The 22600-nt window shown below is 40.9% G+C and overlaps 2 protein-coding genes across 5 annotated transcripts in view; one reads left to right on the top strand and one right to left on the bottom strand.

Moving 5' to 3' along the window:
• Nucleotides 1-19944, top strand: part of col5a2b (collagen, type V, alpha 2b) — a 58468-nt gene extending 38524 nt beyond the window's left edge. Inside the window, exons 36-54 of the mRNA XM_052130083.1 lie at nt 218-271; nt 450-503; nt 630-683; nt 767-874; nt 2940-2993; nt 3121-3174; nt 3332-3493; nt 4148-4255; nt 4472-4579; nt 4689-4742; nt 4841-4948; nt 5109-5162; nt 5918-6025; nt 6107-6160; nt 6280-6387; nt 7254-7572; nt 11253-11440; nt 13977-14219; nt 19124-19944. Coding sequence (XP_051986043.1) covers nt 218-271; nt 450-503; nt 630-683; nt 767-874; nt 2940-2993; nt 3121-3174; nt 3332-3493; nt 4148-4255; nt 4472-4579; nt 4689-4742; nt 4841-4948; nt 5109-5162; nt 5918-6025; nt 6107-6160; nt 6280-6387; nt 7254-7572; nt 11253-11440; nt 13977-14219; nt 19124-19270 — 2139 coding nt within the window. The 3' untranslated portion in view covers nt 19271-19944. The remainder of the gene's footprint in view (nt 1-217; nt 272-449; nt 504-629; nt 684-766; nt 875-2939; nt 2994-3120; nt 3175-3331; nt 3494-4147; nt 4256-4471; nt 4580-4688; nt 4743-4840; nt 4949-5108; nt 5163-5917; nt 6026-6106; nt 6161-6279; nt 6388-7253; nt 7573-11252; nt 11441-13976; nt 14220-19123) is intronic.
• A 149-nt stretch (nt 19945-20093) lies between these two features.
• The window catches only part of LOC127646432 (PTB domain-containing engulfment adapter protein 1-like), a 113642-nt gene continuing 111135 nt past the window's right edge, over nt 20094-22600 (bottom strand). For all 4 annotated transcript variants that reach the window (XM_052130086.1, XM_052130087.1, XM_052130085.1 and 1 more), the window contains one exon: nt 20094-21011. In XM_052130086.1, coding sequence (XP_051986046.1) covers nt 20940-21011 — 72 coding nt within the window. In that variant the 3' untranslated portion in view covers nt 20094-20939. The remainder of the gene's footprint in view (nt 21012-22600) is intronic.

Genomic DNA, 22600 nt, shown 5'->3' with positions numbered 1-22600 from the left:
TTCAAACGTGTATGACTTTTATTCTTCAGGAAAACACAAAAGATGTTAGGCAGAATGTTATCCTCAGTAACCTTCACTTTGATTGCATTTTTCTTTTTTAAACAATGATTGTGAACGGTGACTGAAGCTGTCAGTCCCAAACATTCTGGTCAGCATCTCATTTTGTGTTTCACGGTGCAAAGAAAGTTATTAATAAAAAAATGTTTACTGTCTGTAGGGATTGCCCGGTCCTGTTGGACCCACCGGACCAACTGGGCCACCTGGGGAGAAGGTAAGATGATGTTTTCATAAAACTCTTCTTAAATGGCAGTTTGATCTGCCTCATAGTGGTTTATTTAGCCATACTGAGACTTAATTGTTTCATCAGTTTCTCGGTAGAACTGATTAAAATGTAAATTGTTATTACTGTTGCTACCCAGATGCACTTTGAAATGATTATGCAATTACAGGGTGAACAAGGCCCAAGAGGCCCATCTGGATCTCCAGGCTCAAGAGCAATGGCTGTGAGTACAGCATTTGTAACAGTAAAGCATCTACATTTACGTAAATTATTAACCTAGTGAGAGACCCCTGTAGTTGTTCTTTAGTCATATAATAGATAATTTCCTTACTCCTGTATTATTTTACAGGGATCACCTGGTGAGCCAGGTCCTACTGGTCCTGTTGGGTTTGCTGGACCTCCCGTAAGTCAGTCCATCCATCAGTCCATTCGTCTTTTTAATATGATCTGATATATGTTCTAAATATTGTTATGTTTTTATGATAGGGTCCTGATGGTCAGCCTGGAGTTAAAGGTGAAACTGGAGAGGAAGGGGCAAAGGGAGAGGCAGGGTCTCCAGGGCCTCAGGGAATGGCGGGAAAACCTGGACCTGAGGTGAGAAAGGACATATATATATATGTAAGGAATAATTGATGACGGACCATTGAATTATTGAAAAACAATGCACACCCGAGGTGGTAATGTGGTCACGACACACAGCGGAGTGACAGTTACACATTGGGTGTGCATTATTCCGCTTATACCACGGTTACCATATCAAGACATTTTCTGGTTTTCATCCCACAACAGATTCAGCACCTTGCTTTGATACAGTTTGAGCCTCCATTGCTAGGTTGAAAACGTTACTGTAGAACTAGCTACGGAGGATAGCAAAGCTTGCACTGCTTAACTGGAGTAATTACTGGAGTAATAAGGTAGTGCGTTTGTGCATGTGTGTGAGATTGTTTTTAATTTAATTTAATTTAATTTAATTTGACCAATTGTCACACATTATACATACATTTCTGCATATACATGGTGAAATTATTTATTTTTCACATATCCCAGCTAAACTGGGGTCAGAGTGCAGGGTCAGCCATGATACGGCGCCCCTGGAGCAGATAGGTTCAAGGGCCTTGCTCAAGGGCCCAACAGTGGTGTCTTGGTGGTGTTGGGGCTTGAACCCACGACCTTCTGATCAGTAACCCAGAGCCTTAACCGCTGAGCCACCACTGCCCTGGGATCGAAAGAGAGAAACTCGCAAGCTGAGAGAGATCGCTTCTGGGATTACCTTTTTTGTTGCAGCTCTCGTCAGAAGTAATATCGCTTAAAAATCGCCAAGATGTAATTTTAAGCACTTCTCAGCAGCAGCGAGTGTCACCATTGTTGTATATAGCTTCTCCGATGTAAACCTTAACAACTGTTTTCAACCCCATTGAGATGCAGGTATGCGCTGACATGATGGTTCTGTTTTTCGCTCGCTCGCGTAATGTGTGCGCGTAATGCGTATTTGTATGTGTGTCCACGTGTGTGTGAGAGAGCTTAAGAGCGGGGGAGGGGGATTCCCACAGGAATTTCAGATAATATAGAAACAGTTGTATTGACCAAGTGTATCTTGCTTTGATACAGCTCAAGCATTCGTTGCTAGTTCGAAAACATCACATTAGAACTAGCAATGGAGGATGAGCTGCTTTTTGGCATTGGAGTGACAAGGTTGTGTGTGTGTCAGTGTATGTGTGCGAGAAAAAGAGAGAAACTGAGAGATATTGCGTGTGGAATAACCTGTGTTTAAAGTGGCTCTAGTCAGGAATAACATAGAGGATTCCTGACTATCAAATTGCCAAAGTGTAAGTTTATGCTTCAGCAGCAGCGAGTGTCGTCATGCTTGTACAGCTTTTCCATTGCTATACAACTGTTTACTATCCCAGTCAGTCACGGGGGTGCGCTGAATTTGCTCACGAGAGTGTTTGTGTGAGAGCAAAAGAGATGGGGAGGTGTAGCGTGGTGCTTTCCACTATAGCTATGTGAGGCTGATTAGGGCAAAATTCATTGAAACTTTTAAAATAAAAAGTTTCACATATTAAAAGTTATGTCAGATAATAGAAACTGTTGTATTGATCAAGTCATGGGGGGTGCAGCTCTATTTGTTGGTCCCGACTCGAGTCTCAATGTGTGTGTGTGTGTGTGTGTGTGTGTGTGTGGAGACGAGAGGGAAAAGAGGGAGCCCAATGATACTTTTCAGTCGAAATTGAAATAAATGTAGGATATTATAGACACTGTCATTTTTATCCAATGTACTTACCTAATGTCTTTGTTTTAATTGGTTATATTGTTGTGCTAGCTTGTAGGGCTCTTTAAAATAACTGAAATTATTTAATGAAGTGATATGGAACCTTTATGCGGTCAAGACCTGGAACTAGTTCATAGCTGTGTGTTTACTGGAAAATAATTGCACACCTCAGAATGTCCGTCAACCAATCAGAATCAAGCATTCAACAGACCTGTGGTATAAATTTTGATATACACAGTATATCTACAGTATGTGCATATATAAATAGATTTTATAAATAGACTTTAAATAAGGAAACCGACATTACTGAACAAATTAACAGACTTCATTGATTCCATTTATTTAAAGGAACTCTTTTGAAACATGTTCAAACTTGTTGTTAATTTTTAGGGCTTGGCTGGAATTACTGGCCTTAAAGGTGGCAGAGGAACTCAGGGAGCTGCTGTAAGTCACATAAAAAATTGTTGTATCATAATTGCTATTGATCATCTTAGAAGTGCTCAATTACTTGTGCTGAATCCTCTTTCTTTCTTGTGTGGAATCATCTTTGGTTTCTTCCTCTTTCTAAAAGGGCCCCAGTGGTTTCCCAGGATTCCCAGGAGGTGTCGGCCCAGTTGGCTCTTCTGTGAGTGATTCCTTAGCCACAATGCACTGCTCAAAAGCCAGACTTTCAATTAGTATTTTAATTGCTAATACAGTGTTATAAAATAATTTTTTTGACTCATAAAACAAGACAGTTGGCCTCTGATGTACTATTTGGCTTACATTGATATATTTACTAGGGTCCAGTTGGTGAGCCTGGTCCAATTGGTGCCCCAGGTAAGGAGGGCCCACTTGGACTTCGGGGAGATCCTGGAGGGCCTGGGCGTCAGGGAGAACGTGGAAACCATGGACCTGCCGGTAGCCATGGAGACAAAGGGGAATCTGGAGAGGATGGACTGCCAGTAAGTTTTTCCTTACACTTGATATCAAATAAAGCACCAGTAACAAGTGCTCTACAAAATCATATGCAGTGTATTACAATCATGTTCATTCTGTGCTTTTCATATAAAAACAGAATTATGATTTTAAAATAAACTGTAAATGTTTAAAACTACAGAATGAATAATAACACAACTTGATATTGCATCTTAAAACCAGACTGATAGCACTGTGAATTCTGTGACAGCAGGTCAAAAGTTATGCGGCTGAAGTCAGTCTGTGCTTACTGAAATTCAAACCACTGCCCCTAGTGGCCAAAGTAGGAAGAGTTGTTGAACATATTGGCATGTGTGAGCTCCATTTTTCAGGTTGAATGTCCATAGATGGCACCAAAAGCAAGTTGTATTTTTAGTTGTACATAAGTGGAGTAAAATTTAAATTTTAGAGCAATTACATTAAGGTTTCCTTGGGATTAGACCTTGTGTCAGTAGTGCCAGAAGGAGAGGTAAACATGTTTTAATTGATGCAAAAATGTCTAATGGCGGATGTTGTTTACCAGTAATTCAGCAGAATGGGGTCAATTTCAGGGTACAAGTACTTTCGGAAGCAACATGTTGAATTCTGTGAATTTTGTGATCATGTTGCCCAAAACTCATATTCTCATTTAATTTTCCAAGGGCCCAGATGGACCAACAGGCCCTGGTGGAACACCAGGACAGAGGGGGCTTGTGGGTCTTCCTGGGATGAGAGGAGAGCGTGGTATGGCTGGCCTTTCTGGACCTGGGGTAAGTTACCACCTCTACCAACTTGTCATGCAAAATATCTGGAAATGCATCTTTGTAGAAATCAATAACCCAGGACATTTGTGCTCTTCATTGTTTTTTTACTTGGTTTAGATGACTCATAGACACAAGTGGATAAGCAGCCTTCCACTAAGATTCGTTTGTGAGAAACTACAGATTTGACACTTGATTTTAATCCATCTGTTTGGTTTTCTGAAGGGTCCACCAGGAAAAGCTGGTACCACAGGTCCCCAAGGAACCAAAGGTGGTGCTGGACCAGTTGGTTTACCAGGAGCTGCTGGACCCCGAGGAGATGCTGGCCCTGAGGTATATGGGTTAATTTTTTAACAGAGAGTTAATATTCACGTGTAATATACATTACATATATACTGTACAGTTTATATACAAATATTAGTCCTAATTTATTCTTTATTAGGGTTTGGCTGGAGCTGATGGAATTCCAGGAGCTGATGGTATCATTGGAGCAAGAGTAGGGACCCACAGACCTAAATTGCGTTTTATCAGAAATACTTTTTCCAAATATAGATAAGTTCTAATGAAAGTTCATTTGTGTTTGGTTGCTCTCAGGGTGACAGAGGAGACCCAGGACCAGAGGGTCTCGCTGGAGGCCAGGGAGAATCAGGATCTCCAGGACCTGTCGGAACTCCAGGAGATCCAGGACAAAGAGGCGATCAGGTGTGTTACCTGTATCAATTTCTGATTCTTCAGAGTAACACTGATGTGTAACAAAATCATCTACAATGGCAGTGAAAATGCCATGGAAATGGCTACTTTAATCTTGTACTCTTTAATATTTTTGTTCTAATCCAATTTGATTGGTTTATTTTGCTAACAGGGTGCAAGAGGCCCACCTGGTCCAGACGGTCAGGCAGGAACCAGAGGGAAAAAAGTAAGTCTACATATTCACAAATGGTACAATCAATGTGTGTTGCATCATAAACTATTGGTTGACCGAGATGGGTTTTTCAAGAACTGATGCCAGTATGTATTGATTAGGATGGCCAAAAATGCCAATATTTACTCAAAAACATTTACTAAAAATAATCAGATTAATAATAAAATATCAACAACCATCCAGTGATTACTGTGATTTAAGTCCTACAAGCCTTACGTACACATACCAAGTAACAATTCTAGGTTCATTTCGAGTTGGAAACAACAAAATGAATGACTTGCGGTTCAATAAGTTATTTACTAAAATGATGCAGTTGATGAGTTGTTCATTTGGGAGGTAGTGCTGAATGTTTTGCAATGTAGATTCAAAAGAACTCACTTATAAGAGTAATTTGTTTGGGAATTGGACTACACTTGCACAAAAACAGTTGCACTGTTTGTTTCACACTGCTGATTTGATAGCAATGTTGCAGTACCACTGAATGGTAGTGCAGGAAACACTGAGTATTTTTGCATGGTGTTCTGTCCGCTCTGGTGGATGAAAGCACATTTGAGAAATTCTAATGCAACCAAAAGTCAAGAATATCATTTGGTTCCAGTATTAAAAACAAACCCCAGGATGTTCTTATTCAGAACTGGTTCTCAACCCTACTCAAAATGGCCAAATAATGGCTGAATAATTGGAAATATCTGTCCTTTTCATAGACACATCTTCACTGTGCCTCAAAAATGTCTCCTAATCAATCTTAGGGACCACAAGGACCTTTGGGAGACAAAGGTGACAAAGGAGACACAGGTGAGAGAGGTCAGAAGGGTCATCGTGGCTTCACTGGACTACATGGGCTTCCTGGAGTATCAGTAAGTATAACCTGCCACATTTCACAATAAAACATTCATCTGCCTTCTTCTGATAATCATCTGTCAATATTCTCCTTCTAGGGTGCTACAGGGGATGATGGTGCAATTGGAATTGTTGGACCCAGTGGGCAAAGAGTGAGCAGCAGGCTTAAATATAATTTAAAATAGCACAGAACTATGTTTTTTCGACTTCAAAGCATCAGCAACAAATGTGAATGTAGAATGGAATTTAACATTGAGAATGTCATTGTTAGGGACCCCCCGGCCCTGTTGGACCAGCAGGAAAAGAAGGTGATATGGGTCCACCTGGAGCAGTGGGGGCCCCTGGAACTCGAGGTGCTGCTGGAGATGTTGGACCAGAGGTGATGTTAATGATGTAGTTAACAAATGAGATGGGAGGGGCCTGGGTAGCTCAGTGGTTAAGACGCTGACTACCACCCCTGGAGTTCACTAATTCAAATGCCAGGGCATGATGAGGGACTCCAGCCAGGTCTCCTAAGCAACCAAATTGTCCCAGTTGCTAGGGAGGGTAGAGTCACATGGGGTAACCTCCTCGTGATCGGTATAATGTGGTTTGCTCTCGGTGGGGTGTGTGGTGAATTTTGCGAGTTGTGATAAGATGCGCGGGTTGACGGTCTCAGACATGGAGACAGCTGAGATTCATCCTCTGCCACCCAGATTGAGACGAGTCACTACGCCACCACGAGGACTTAGAGCGCATTGGGATTTGGGCATTCCAAATTGGGAGATAAAGGGGAGAAAATCTATAAAAAAAGAATGAGATGGGATGGGATCTCTCTCCTGAAAAAATGGTTTAAACCTGCCTTAAGTTGTTTGGTCTTAGCTGGTCTCTACTAGTTAGACTGGACTGGTTTTAGAGGGTTTTGGGCATTGGTCAACATAAAAGACCAGCTGGACATCCAATTTAACAAGCTTAGGCTGGTTTAAGATGTAGTTTTCGCAGAGCTGCACATCCATAGTGCTATTCACAGGTCATCATCTTACATGTAGCAGAAAATCTCAACAAAGTGTTTTTTGTTTTCTTATCATTTTTGTCAAATGCAAATTTTCTATCCTTAATGACTCTGTCAAATCATAAATTTTGTTCTGAATGACTCATAATCATGATTTATTACCCAGTGCTGCTAATGTGATCAGAAAATTAGAAAACATTAGATGCTCTGTAATGTTCAACACAAATAGCAATCACTCAGTCTCTCATCTATAGGGACCCCCAGGTGAACCTGGCCCATCTGGACCCCCTGGACCTCCTGGCCCCCCTACCGCTGCTGTAGATGACCTTTTTGGTATTAACTTTGAATCTGATGGCGACACTGAGCCAGAGGCGCCTCCACCTCCAGAATTCAACGAGGATGAGGCAAGACCCAATAATGGATCTGATGCGGTTCGGGTCGACAGTGGGGTTCAGTTGTCTCTTAAGAGCCTTGGAAGTCAGCTAGACAGCATGCGCAGTCCTGATGGCAGTCACCAATATCCTGCTCGCACATGTCAGGACCTAAAACAGTGCTATCCTCTAAAGAAGAGCGGTGAGTGAGATGAAGAAAAACTACTCTGGTTTAAAGGAATAGTTCATATGAGAATGTGAATTCTGTCATAATTTACTCACCCCCATGCCGTTCCAAACCTTTATCTCACTTATTTTCTATGTCGAACACAAAAGGTGGTCTGTCTTTTCAACAATTAGGGTCTGTCTTTTCAACAAAATGGCAGTGGATAGTAGGGCTGGGCGATGTAATTTGATATTGACGACGCCTTACAAAGATACCGATGCCGATTGCGAACAGATGATGATCGACAATATCGGGAATGGCAAAACCGTAGATCTGGGAAGTCGCCGGATATATTAAACAGTGGCCAGGGTGTGAAACTAGCACCAACCACATGCAAAATACTCCTTGTCCAAATGTATTTCATGCAAGTGTAATTTTGCTCATCTACCCACAACAGTCAGATGACCTGTAAGACGTCTCGGAGTGACACGTGACAAGAAGTGTTGTTAGTCACAAAGATAACACTTCATTATATTTTTAAGAACAGACAGCAGAAAATCCATCAGTGCTTGTGTCTGATTCGCTGTTTGTTCAGAGGTGTGCAGCACAAGCCTGTCATGTGGAACAAGCGCATGTAAAGAGTTTTCAATCTTATTTTCTCTGTTTAATTTGTCTGAAAACGGTTTGGAAGAATTATGCAATCTGTGAGAATGCTGCAAATTATCTCTGGTCATCATGGGACGGGAGGTGCTGAGAGTTTAATTAACTTTATTTCCACACGGGTAACATGCACTGTAAACGCAACTCTGCAGGTTCAGTAATATATATATTTTTGTATAAAATAAACAAAGACGATAGTGTTTAAATCATAAAGTAATTCAAGACACATTTACCTTGAACCTAAAATTTTGTTTTATATTCTTTTCTTTAGGCAGCATTAACTCTATTACCAAGATGGAATACAAACACAAATTTGATAAGAACAAATTTTGTAGCATTATTTTGGGAACACAAGGGAATTTATTAGGCTTATTTATTTTGATTATTATTGTCTTTACATTTATAATTGTCTTTAGTTCTTTAGTTAGAGTTAGTCGTTGAAGACAGTAAATGTTTGGATTTGGATTTGATCACTTCGTTATTTTATTGCTTTTTTGGTTTAGTTAAAAATGCAATTTGAATTTAGAAATTTATTTTGTTTATGTTTGTCATGTTTCAATAAATGAATATATCGTTTTTTTGGATTTTCTCCCCTTTTCTCCCCAATTTGGCATGCCCAAATCCCAAAGCGCTCTAAGTCCTCGTGGTGGCGTAGTGACTTGCCTCAATCTGCGTGGCAGAGGACGAATCTCAGTTGCCTCTGTCTGAGACAGTCAATCCATGCATCTTATCACATGGCTTGCTGAGCACGTTACCACAGAGAGTGTGTGGAGGCTCACGCTGTTATCCGCAGCATCCACACAGAACTCACCACGTGCCCCACCAAGAGCGAGAACCACATTATAGCGACTTCGATCTACACTGGGTTAACACTGGTTAACCCAGGGTGACTATACCCACCCTAGCAACCTGGCCAATTGGGTGCTAAGTAAGCCTGACTGGAGTAATTCAGCATGCCCTGGATTCGAACTTGCGACTCCAGGTGTGGTAGTCAGCGTCTTTACTTGCTGAGCTACCCAGGACCCCATGAATAATTTTTTTTTAACCAAAATCAATAAAGCAATACAAATTCCTAACATTCAGCAGGGGGGTTGACTATGTAATCGGATATCGCAAAATTTTTTAAGGCAATTATAACTACATATTTTTTACATATCGCACAGCCCTAGTGGATTCAAAAAAAGTACCATAAAATCACTCCATTTGTGTGTGATATTCCAAGTCTTGTGGTCTAAGGGCCATAATATCACAGCCACATAACAACCACTCAGAACAACCAAGCAACCCCATAGCAACATGCTAAAAACTACTCAGAACAACTTAGCAGCTACAAAGCAACAACTTTGTATCCACCGACAACCATAGCAGTTGAAACATTTACAAAGAATTTTGGTAACACTTTACAATAAGGTTGCATTTGTTAACATACGTTAAAGCATTAGTTAACATTAGTTAATAATGCCTTGGTTAACATGAACTAAAATGAACAACAATTATTTACAGCATTTATTAATCTTAGTTAATGTATCCATATACTAACACATTTCTTAACATTAAAAAATTGTATAAGTTAACATTACTCAATGCATTACTTTAATGTTAATTTATATGAAGGCCCATAATACTATATATTGTGTGTGTGTGTGTGTATATATATATATATATATATATATATATATATATATATATATATATATATATATATATAAAAATGTAAAGCACATAAACGACCCCCAATAATCAAGCATGTGTGTGATCAAGCAAGTTCAACCCCCCATTACTTATACCGCGATCAGTGGAAACATGGGTAAATGCTTCAATGTTCAAGCCAAATCTATGCCTTTGCACAAGCCACATAAATAATTTCAAAATGTGTCATTTTTAAGTGTTAGTTGTCTAATGCATTGAGTAACCTTAAACACTTTTTAAATGTTATAAATAAGTGTTGCTCATTGTTAGCTCATGTTAACTAATGCTTACTAAGTCATTAACTAATGTTAACAAATGCAACCTTATTGTAAAGTGTTACCAGAATTTTCTTCAACAAACGTTAACATTTACTTTATGATTGTAAATAACGGAAACAGAAAGTTTCAGACTTTAAACCAAAATGTAATTTTACATTTAGAGAATGCAGCACCTTTTTTAGATGCAGCACCAGCTTACATTTTGTGAGTAAGCAATTGTCCTCTTGTTGATTCAACTCCATTTACAAAGATAATCAGAGTCAGCACATTAATCAGTGTTCCTCAACCAGAAACGCACAAAAATTATTTTAATGGGAGAGTAGAAAAATATCTGCCACTACTAACCAATATGAAATGGTCATTTCTGACAGTATTTGGCAGAAATTACCTGCATGATTCCCAACCTTTCAGGAGAACTGGCGTATGGACAGACAAGTCAAAATTTCTATTGCATTAAACAAACACAGCATCCAAGAAAGAGTGGTTTTACTGTAACAGAAAGAAAAAGGAATAGGTACTCACCTGTCAGGAAGCTGCAAAGCAGACAACACTGAAAAATATTAACCTAAATAAATGTGCTTCATGTGGTAACATCTAATTGTACTTATTTTATTCAAGTAAAAAATATAATTTTACATTACTGAATCAACCTTAATACATTAAGCTACACCATCAAAACAAATTTTAAGGGTTAGATCAGGTAGAAATAGCTCCTTCAGGAAACCTAACCCTTAAAGAATTGCAGTTTATCGCTTTTTATATTGAACCATGCAGGAAAAAAATATTAAAATCCCTTGGAAAAGCCTAATCAAAGCCCATGTTGTGTTGAATAGGTCTGACTCATGATGAGTTATGAGGATCCATGTGAAGAGATTTATTTGCAATTACAGCTAATAATTTTCAAAATCCATAATCCTAAACACACTGTAGAGAATCCAGGGATTGGTCAGAATAATAAATTATAATATATAAGCAATAATAATGGATATAGGGAAGTGTGCCACTGTTTATCCCTTAGGCTTTTGCACAAGTTTTCATTTCAACTAAATAGATTTCTTAGGATTTCACTCTTTTCAAATTGTATCACAGGTGAGTATTGGATAGACCCGAATGAGGGCAACACTAGAGATGCCATCCAGGTGTACTGTAACATGGAAATGGGGGAGACCTGTATACCAGCCAACCCTGCTAGTATCCCACGCAAGAACTGGTGGACTTCACGTTCCAGCATGCCTAAACCAGTCTGGTTCGGAGCAACCATAAACCGGGGAACTAAGGTTAATATACAACAATGACTTTTCAATTACAAAATAAAAAAAATTAAATACATTTTGCTTTAGGGGCTATACACACACGGTGCATTCTTGCAAAATCCTTATGTAGTAGTACAGCGGAATGGAACAGAGTGCATGTTTTTAAAAGTTGGAACTATTTAAACTTTACACTTCGTACAATCTATCATGGAGGGAGACACTGAAAAACAGTGAGTTGTGTCACAACCAGTGTTGGGTGCAATCCAATTACAAAGTAATTAGTTACTGTAATGTAATTACTTTAAGCCAAAAAGTTGTGTAATGCATTACATTTTAAATTCTTGTAATTAGATTACAGTTACTCACTTTGAATTCATTTAATTACTTTTAAGTACATTGTAGGGTTATGCTTATTTCTAATAAATCAATTATGTAGAATACATGAATGATGGCCCCATAATGAGTCATTGTGAAGGAGAAATGTGAGGTGCTGTGTGTTTGACTTGTGTGTAACAATGAACAGGAAAGAAATATAGACATTATTATGAATTTGTTGAGCAGAAAGTGTTTTAGAAAGTAACTTTAAAGTAAAGTGAATGTAATTTGATGTGATTACTTTTTCAATGACGCAATTAGTAAAGTATCTGAATCAGTGTTGTAGTACAAGTCAGAGCCCAAGACCATTTTTGACTCTGTCTTGACTAATACTTGAACAAGTGTGGACTCGGACTTAATCCCGATTCCAGTCGAGTCTCTTTAAAAAAAAATATACAATGAAAAGCTTCGACTTTTCTGACAAACATTTTTGACCACTAATATTAGAGATTGTGATGTCATGTCCCGCATTTCTATCTGCTGTAGAATCAGAACAATTGATGCCAAGTTCACAAATAATCGAATCTGAATCAATTGGCTAATAAGTCTGATTTGTTCATCAGATAAAGTGGATATTTACTTTGACTTTGAAAAACTTCCATTGGTGCTGTTTCTTGTTAATTAGGAGTTGTTCACACCAAACACATTGTTGCGTCCAACCACTCTGTTCTTCAGTTGTTTTTCATGCTAAACAGGTGTCTTTGACTGCTGCATTACCCATTACTGTGCTTTTGGCATCTCGTGCAGGAGCACCACCATTTTTTTAAAAGTTATTTTGTCCAGTTAAAAAGAACATCAACTGTTAAACTCTCAAGACAACTCTGTTATACTCTTTTCCCTGATAGCACATGTACAGCACCCAGATGTCTATTTGATGTGTGTGTTTACATCTGGAAGACATCTATTTAATATTGTTTTCTCATCTGCAATACATCTATAAAATGTACACTATGTCAATAATTATGTCTCGGATGTCAATAAGACACTGGCGACCTGTCCAGGGTGTCCCCCGCCTTTCGCCCAATGTTAGCTGGGATAGGCTCCAGCCCCCCGCGACCCTGTACACAGGATAAGCGGTTGACGATGGATGGATGGATGGATGTCAATAAGACATTCTGCAAATGAGACTTTTGTAATTTAGAATCATTGTAAATCTTATCTTTTTAAGATGTTAATTAGATTGTGATGCTTTCCAGATGAAAAGATCTAAAACAGACATCTCTGAGACGTATGTGTGCTATCTGAGTTCGTTGCTCTGCGTTGGTCTGAATGGCCTCTAGTCTTTTAGAAATACTTTAGCCATTAGTTACATGAATGCTACATACTGAAGAAAATATCAAAATACTTTTCTCAATGTAATCAGAATTTAATGGTTTCTGAAAAGAAAAAAAAAAACGGTTCATGTGCGTACCCCATAATGAAATCTTGCAGGTAAAAGTATGCAGAAATGCTTACTTGACTTACAATGAATGAAATATAGTGCAATTAAGGAAATTGGTAACAAATTTAATGTAAATGTTTCACTTTCTGTGTAAAAATCATATTTCATATTTAATACATTATTGTTTGGGTTTTAGGCCCATTTTAGTTATTGTACAGTTATTCTGTATTTTGTAAAGCAGAAATGTTACATGTTAAGATAATAAATTAGGTTTATTTGATATATGCACCTATAGTTCTTTAAACTATTTAATACATACAAGCTCTTGTCTTAGACTCAGCCTAAGACATATATATATATGCAATTAAAAAACAGTGCAGACAGATATAAGAACGCTGCTGCGTGAACTGCCCCTTATTTGTCTCAAACCTTACACAAAAATTAGAATCCTTTTTTTTTTTTTTTTATAATAGCACCAGTCAGAAATTTGGACACACCTAGTAATTCTTCATTTCATTTAAAAAAAATAAAAAATGCATTAAAGCTAAGAAATAACACAAATAGAAAAATTATATAACAACCCAAAACTATTTAAAATGTTTCAACTCATCCATTAAAAAAAATATTGTTGGTCTTTAAGATCATGAGAAACATACAATCATTTAAACCTTTGTGTCCAAACTTTTGACTGGTATTGTATTTTTTTTAAACGTGACACTAAATGTATGTCTGAGGTACAACAAGACACATTAACACATACTTTACATTTATATTATACACTGATTTTTAATTTCTTGGTTTCAGTTCACTTATGGAAGCAAAGACGCATCGGCTAACACTGTGTCAGTCCAACTGAGATTTCTCCGCCTACTGTCCAAAGAGGCAGTACAGAACATCACTTACTACTGTAAAAACAGTGTGGCCTATAAAGATGAGAAGAACAGCAATCTGAAGAAGGCTGTAGTCCTAAAGGCTGCCGATGGACAGGACATCAAGGCATATAGCAACAACCGCCTGAAGTACACTGTCACAGAAGACAGCTGCTCTGTATGTTCAAATATATTTGCTTTGTCTTCTTTGGCAACATGTATTATTTATATAAAATGAAAAAGTTAGGATCAGTCACTGCTTTAGTTGCTCATGTGTCAAAAATACTTTAAAAAATGCAATTCAAACAAAACAATTTCTTGAATACTGCTCTATTATGATGAACATGTTTTACATTTTTAGGGGCTTTAAAGGATTAGTTCACCCAAAATGTATAAATCTCTCACGATTTACTCACCTTTAAGCCATCCCAGATGTATATTGTAACGATGAGCAGGGAGGCAGACGAGGGGCGAGGATCTAACTGCAGTGGGTCTTTATTTAAGCAAAAATGACAACACAACAAAACAGGAACAAAGCAAATATCCACAATGGGAAAAATAAAACAAAACACGGAGGAACAAAAACACGGAGGACAGAAACTGGGAAACAGGCAAAACAAGCATCCAGAAACATCAACAATCAACAAAGACTGAACAAAGAACCAGGGTTTAAATATGGAAGGAACAAACAAGGGAATGAGGGACACCTGGGGAAACAATCAGGGAAGGAGAACCAATCAGGGGAAAACCAATCCTAAAAAGAAACTACAGAGGACTACAAAAACCAAACAGGAAACAGGAACTAAACTAAACTTCAAAATAACAGCACAAAAACAAAAGACAACAGTGAACATGACAGAATCTCCCCTCAAAGGATCGGATTCTAGACGATCATAAAACAAAAATAAATGAGAAAAACCGAGAGCACCAGGGGCAAACAGACAGTCCAAGGGGGCATAAGGGGCAGACAGATAGAGCACAGGGGCACAACGGGCAGACAGACAGTCCAAGAGGGCACAGAGGGCAAGAAGGAAGTCCAAGGGGGCACAGAGGGCAAGAAGGAAGTCCAAGGGGCCACAGGGGGCAGGCAGGAATTCCAAGGGGGCACAGAGGGCAGGCAGGAAGTCCAAGGGGGCACAGAGGGCAGGCAGGAAGTCCAAGGGGCACGGACAGGTTCAGCGGGCCTGGGAGGTGGCCGCAGAACAGGGACAGGTTCAGGAGGCCTGGGAGGCGGCCACAGGGCAGGGACAGGTTCAGGAGGCCTGGGAGGCGGCCATGGGACAGCCATGGGGAACTGCGAGGGCGGAACCGTGGAAGACCCGGGTGGCAGAGCCATGGGTGGCTCAGGAGGTGGAACCGTAGGGGGCTCTGGAGTCGGAGTCGTGGGAGGCTCAGGAGGTGGCTCAGGAGGCAGAGCTGAGGGAGGCTCTGGAGACTCAGGAGGCGGAGCCGAGGGAGGCTTGGGAGGCTCTGGAGATGGAGCCATGGAAGGCGAAGCCGCGGAAGGCTCTAGAGGCTGAGCCGGAGGTGGCTCAGGAGGCGGAGCTCTGGGAGGCTCGGGAGGTGGAGCGAGGAAGGCTCAGGAGACGGAGCCGAGGAAGGTGGCACCGTAGGAGGCTCTAGAGGCGAAGCCCTGGTAGGCTCTGGAGGCAGAGCCGAGGGAGGTGGCGCCGTAGGAGGCTCTAGAAGCGAAGACCTAGAAGCGAAGACCTAGAAGGCTCTAGAGGCTTAGGATGCTCGGGAGGCGGAGCCGTAGGAGGCTCTAGAAGCGAAGACCTGGAAGGCTCTAGAGGCTCAGGATGCTCGGGAGGCGGAGCCCTAGGAGACTCTGGAGGCGGAGCCCTGGGTGGCTCGAGAGACTCGAGAGGCAGAGCCCTGGGAGGCTCAAGAGGCTCGAGAGGCGGAGCCCTGGGAGGCTTGAGAGGCGGAGCCCTGGGAGGCTCGAGAGGGCGGAGCCCTGGGAGGCTCGGGGGGCGGAGCCCTGGGTAGCTCGAGAGATTTGAGAGGCGGAGCCCTGGGAGGCTCGAGAGACTTGAGAGGCGGAGCCCTGGAAGGCTCGAGAGGCGGAGCCCTGGGAAGCTCGAGAGGCAGAGCCCTGGAAGGCTCGAGAGACTTGAGAGGCGGAGCCCTGGGAGGCTCGAGAGACTCGAGAGGCGGAGCCCTGGGAAGCTCGAGAGGAGGAGCCCTGGGTGGCTCGAGAGACTTGAGAGGCGGAGCCCTGGGAGGCTCGAGAGGCTCGAGAGGCAGAGCCCTGGGAGGCTCGAGAGGCAGAGCCCTGGGAAGCTCGAGAGGCGGAGCCCTGGGAGGCTCTGGGGGCGGAGCCCTGGGTGGCTCGAGAGACTTGAGAGGCGGAGCCCTGGGAGGCTCAAGAGACTTGAGAGGCGGAGCCCTGGAAGGCTCGGGAGGAGGAGCCCTGGAAGGCCCGAGAGACTCGAGAGGCGGAGCCCTGGAAGGCTCGAGAGGCGGAGCCCTGGAAGGCTCGTGAGGAGGAGCCCTGAAAGGCTCGAGAGGCGGAGCCCTGCGAAGCTCGACAGGCGGAGCCCTGGAAGGCTCGAGAGACTTGAGAGGCGGAGCCCTGGGAGTCTCGAGAGGCGGAGCCCTGGGAGGCTCGGGAGGCGGAGCCCTAGAAGGCTCGAGGGGCGCTGGCTCTGGGATGGTCATGGCTACTGGCGCTGGCTCTTGGACGGTCATGGCTACTGGCGCTGGCTCTTGGACGGTCATGGCTACTGGCGCTGGCTCAGGGACGGTCGAGGCTACAGGCGCTGGCTCATTGACATTCGAGGCTACAGGCGCTGGCTCATTGACATTCGAGGCTACAGGCGCTGGCTCGCTGACGGTAGAGGCCGCAGGCGCTGGCTCGCTGACTATGGCTGGCATAGGCGCTGGCTCGCTGACCGTGGCTGGCGTGAGCTGGGGAGCGGAAGCCTTTCTTCTCCTCCTCCTCCTCCGGGCGGACGAAGTTGGCAGCGCTGGTTCGTTGACCACGGCAGGCGTGGGGGTTGGCTCACTCACCGTGGCTGGCGAGGAAAGCCCAGAGGCGGGAGCCGGGATCAAGAGATGTGGTTCCCCGGCAGCGAATTCCTCCACGACGAGTCCCACATACTCCTGCCAGGTGTAGTCTCCGGTAACTCCCACCATCGGTGTTTGGGTACACCGAGCCGGTACGCCTCCTTCAGGGTATTGTCATCCCAGCCGGTGTAACTGGCCACGCTGGCGAAGAAGTGGGTGAACTCTCGAACAGACAAGTCCGCCAGTGTTAGCTCCTTGAGGAACACTGCTAGATCCATTTTAGGTCGATTGTTCTGTAAAGATGAGCAGGAAGGCAGATGAGGGGTGAGGATCTAACTGCAGTGGGTCTTTATTTAAGCAAAAATGACAACACAACAAAACAGGAACAAAGGAAATATCCACAATGGGAAAAATAAAACAAAACAGGGAGGAACAAAAACATGGAGGACATAAACTGGGAAACAGGCAAAACAAGCATCCAGAAACATCAACAATCGACAAAGACTGAACAAAGAACCAGGGTTTAAATACAGAAGGAACAAACAAGGGAATGAGGGACACCTGGGGAAACAATCAGGGAAGGAGAACCAATCAGGGGAAAACCAATCCTAAAAAGAAACTACAGAGGACTACAAAAACCAAACAGGAAACAGGAACTAAACTAAACTTCAAAATAACAGCACAAAAACAAAAGACAACAGTGAACATGACATATATGTCTTTCCTTCTTCAGCAGAACCTAAATGAATATTTTTATAAGCATATTTCAGCTCTTTTTGTCCATACAATGAAAACGAATGGGTGCAATGACGCAGCTGGCTGTGTGACGGTCCAAAAGGCATATTTAGGTAGAATAAATGTAATCTAAACGACTCCAGTAGATCAATTAATGTCTTCTGAAGCAAATCGATAGGTTTGTGTAAAAAAATAAATCCATACTTAAAAATTATTAACCTTTAAATAACGCTTCCTGCTACCAGTTGATCCATCATGGAGCTGTTGCGTGACGTAAGTGCAATGACGCGGTCACGCAAAAAGTTGGAAGCGCGCACTTCGTATACAACAGAGGAACGAACAATACAGAGCAATACAGCGGTGGGTGGAAGCAAAGAATTCAAGTTAAAAACATTTTAATTATTGATTCGCTGCCTAAATATACCGTTTGGACCTTCAAATAGCCAGCAGCATATTAGCACTCATTCTCTTTCATTGTATGGACAAACTGAAATGTGCTTATAAAAATCTTAATTTTGGTTCTGCTGAAGAAGGAAATACATACACATCTGGGATGGCTTTTGTCCACCAAATCAATGTCAGGTGGTGTAACCAACATGTAGGTAGTCATTCTGTTGTCATAACCATAAGAAACTATTTATTTTATCTTTAAAAATATTTTGAAAAAGTAATTTAATTTATTTAAATATTATTTTAATATCTTGGAAATTACAAGAAGGTTCCATTCTTTATTTGTTAATTAATATTAAATAACAATGAACATTAATTTTACAGCAATTATTGATCTTGGTTAATGTTTATTTCAATATATAGTAATGCATTTTTAAAATATAAAGTTGTATATATTAACAATAGTTACTAACATGAACTAACAAAGAACAATTGTGTTTTTATTAACTAACCTTAACAAAGATTAATACATGCTGTAAAAAATATATTGTTCATTGTTAGTTCATGATTTGTAATGGATTAACTAATGTTAACAAATGGAACCTTATTGTAAAGTGTTACCAGTACATTTTATTTGATGATTACATCACTTGACCTATTTAATGTAATAATTGTTTATTTATTTTTTGCAGAAAATTCTATAAATGTTTTCTAAAAATGTATGACACCAACATAGACACAAAGATTACATTTCTAAGAACTTGGCACATTTTAAACTAGATTTTTAAAAGATTTCTCATTTTTATCACATTGGACAATCTTTTTTGTCAATGAACCATATGCAAAAACTCCTGTGGTTTTTCTAGCGATCTTGCTGTATTATATGAAATTAAAAATCACTGTGACCAGTGAAAAGTACCTCATTGCTCTCTGTGTTCTTCTCCCCAGAAATCCAATGGTGAGTGGGGTAAGACCATCTTTGAGTACCGCACACAAGCACTTTCACGGCTGCCAATTGTGGACTTGGCTCCAGTGGATGTAGGAGGAAAAGATCAGGAGTTTGGAATTGATATCGGCTCTGTGTGCTTCTCATGAATCCAAGGATAAAAGCATCATCATTTGGACTTTAGGGCTCGACCGATGCAATATTTATTATTCGGGACAGTTTGTAAGGGCCTTTATTTCATGATCAAGGATTTCCAATAGCCTGTGGTGTATGAGTACATTAGAGACTATAAGGACCCTTTAATTTATACTTTATATGCCATGTGTTATTGAAAGATAAAAACACTCTTTTTTTTTTTTTTGTAACTGGAAAAGTTCTCCATATTACAAATTTGTGACATGCCTGTCTGTGTTATTCTGTTAATATTCGGTCATGCTAACCTTCAAATCGGAATATAGATTGTAATTTCAAATGGATTTGGTTACGTTTAAGTGGATCTGGATGAGAGAAACTGTTTAAGTTGTATGAAAGTGGGCTCTTATTAAGGGTAGCATTTCTACATTCAATAAACACACAGTTCTGACCTGGCCACCTAAAAGAAAAACAGCAAACCCTGTTTGACAAATGATTCATTTATGTTTTATCATTAATGGGAATCCTCACAGAAACCACAATCAGTGTCTCATTAAAAGATTCATTAGCCCAAAATTAACAACACAGATAAACTCTTTGTCCCAATTTTGAAAGCAAAGACCTGATTTTACTCTTTAGGGAGAAAGGACATTTGTTTGTAATGAATGACAGATTAAACATTTTAAATTCCTTCCATCGGATGTGTATTGTCAATATTTAAACAAGAATATTTTCATATTAATAACTGTTGGACTAACTGTTTTGTTGTCGACAAAAGAGCATAAGGTTAATAGTGTGCTATCAGTTGTCATTTATTTAAAATCAAAGTGAAAATAATAAGCAGTTAACATAAATATTTAAATAGCCATCAATGGAGGGAAAGATCATTTTCTGAACATCTGTAAAGGAAACTTCAAGGGCTGAATATATTCGAGACCCACCAGATAGATTATCTAACACCTGATGTTGATTTAGCCATTTATTATTGTACATTCGTTTTTTCTCCCCTTTTTCTCCCCAAATTGGAATGGCCAAATCCCAATGTCCTCATGGTGGCGTAATGACTCGCCTCAATCTGGGTGACGGAGGACGAATCTCAGTTGCCTCCACGTCTGAGACCGTCAATCTGCGCATCTTATCACGTGGCTTGTTGAGTGTATTACTTGTGGAGGCTTCATGCTATTCTCCGTGGCATCCATGCACGACTAACCACGCGCCCTACCGAGAGCGAGAACCACGTTATAGTGACCACGAGGAGGTTACCCCATGTTACTCTACCCTCCCTAGTAACCGGGCTAATTTGGTTGCTTAGGAGACCTGGCTTGAGTCACTCAGCATGCCTGTGATTGTACATTCTTACAGTAAAAGCTGATAGAGCCATAATCCTGTAATATAGCTGGGATATAATATTAAGATTGCCTTTCAATTTAAATAAAAATTTAAGTTGCACCATTACAACATGAGCAACCTATTCTGGAACTTTTAGAAAGCTAAAATAAATGTTAACAATTTTTGGTACAAGATTTAAGACAAATCCCCAAACATATGTACAATCTTAATGTTTACTATATAAAAATAGAAATGACCTTTACAGAACTTTTTTAGGCTCCTCTTATTTTTCTTTCAAAATCAATCCAAAACGTGATTAGAGTACAGTATATACTGTTCAAAAATGTCTTTCCAAAATCAGCATTGGCTGTCCACCTGATCCAGAGAAAAAACTGTCCCCTCTAGAGTTAATCCCATTTGGAACCCCTCCTGCCAAAACAGCAAACAGGAAACATCTGAGAAATGTTAAATACATTGTGATCTCCATGAAAATAAGCATGTCAAATGGTTCTACTAGCACAATTTCAACGTTCACTAATCAATTTACATTCAAATATTTGTCATTTTAATAACAGAAATAATAATACAGTATATTTGATATAAATATTAATATTTGAATGATACATGAACTGCTGATCTGTTAAGAATGATAAAATATTTGTTAATGACTTTAGTGAAAGTTAAAACTGTTTCCCAGACATACACTTTTAAAAAACCATTGACAGATTTGGTTGAACATCTGAACATTCATATTGCACACATGAGCAAAAACATTTTGACCACCTCCTAATATGCTGTTGGTCCTCCACTGGCCACAAAAACAGTGCCGACCTGCTGAGGCATGGACTCTACAAGACCCCAGAAGGTGTCCTGTAGTACCTGACACCAAGACATTAGCAGCAGATCCTATAAGTCCTGTAAGAAGCCACCGTGGATCAGACTTTTTGGTCCAGCACATCCTACAGATGGCTCAGTCGGACTGAGATCTGGGGAATTTGGAGGCAAGGGCAACAACTTGAACACTTCATAATATTCCTCAAACCATTCCCGAATAATGTGTGCAGTGTGCATTATCCTGCTAAAACAGGCCACTGCCATCAGGGAATACCATTGCCATGAAGGGGTGTACCTGGTCTGCAACGATGTTTAGGTAAGTGGCACATGCCAAACTACCACATGAATGGCCAAACCCTGGTTTGCCAGCAGAACATTTCCCAGATCATCACACTTCCTCCATAGGCTTGTCATCTTTCCACAGTGCATCCTGGTGCCATCACTTCCCCAGGTAAATGGCGTACACGCACAAAGCCGTCCACATGATGTAAAAGAAAGTGGGACTCATCGGACCATGCAACCTTCTTCCACTGCTCCAAGGATGCATTCCGACACTCGCATGCCCATTGTAGGCACTTTAGATGGTGGACAGGGTACATCATGGGCACTCTGAATGGTCTGTGGCAAAGCAGCCCCATACGCAGCATGATGCAATTCACTGTGTCTTGTGACACATTCCTCCCATAACATCATTACATTTTCTGTTAATTGTACCACAGTAGACCTTCTGTCTGTTCGGACCAGACGGGATAGCCTTTGTTGCCCTCACGCATCGATGAGCCTTGGGCACCCAACACCCTGTCGCCGGTTTGTGGTGTGTCCTTCCTCGGACCACTGTAAGAAGTTACTCACCACTGCTGACCGGGAGCACCCCACAAGCCTTGCTGATGCTCTCACCCAGTCGTCTGGCCATAACAATTTGGCCATTATCAAAGTCACTCCAGTCTTTACTCCTGCCAATTTCTCCTGCATTCAACACCATGACTACGAGAACTGATTGTTCACTTACCATCTAATCTACCCTGACCTTGACGTGCGGCCTTGTAAGGAGATGATCAACGTTATTCGCTTCACCTGTGAGTGGTCATAATGTTTTGGCTCATCAGTGTATATTTTATATTTCATGCTTCATATTTTATGCATATAGCATAAATAAATATTTTTCAACTATGAAAAAACTATTG

Source organism: Xyrauchen texanus, chromosome 7 (assembly GCF_025860055.1).
Source record: "Xyrauchen texanus isolate HMW12.3.18 chromosome 7, RBS_HiC_50CHRs, whole genome shotgun sequence".
Lineage (NCBI taxonomy): Eukaryota > Metazoa > Chordata > Actinopteri > Cypriniformes > Catostomidae > Xyrauchen > Xyrauchen texanus.
The sequence above is the reverse complement of the archived record's forward strand: the minus strand, read 5'-3'. Positions and strand labels throughout refer to the sequence as shown.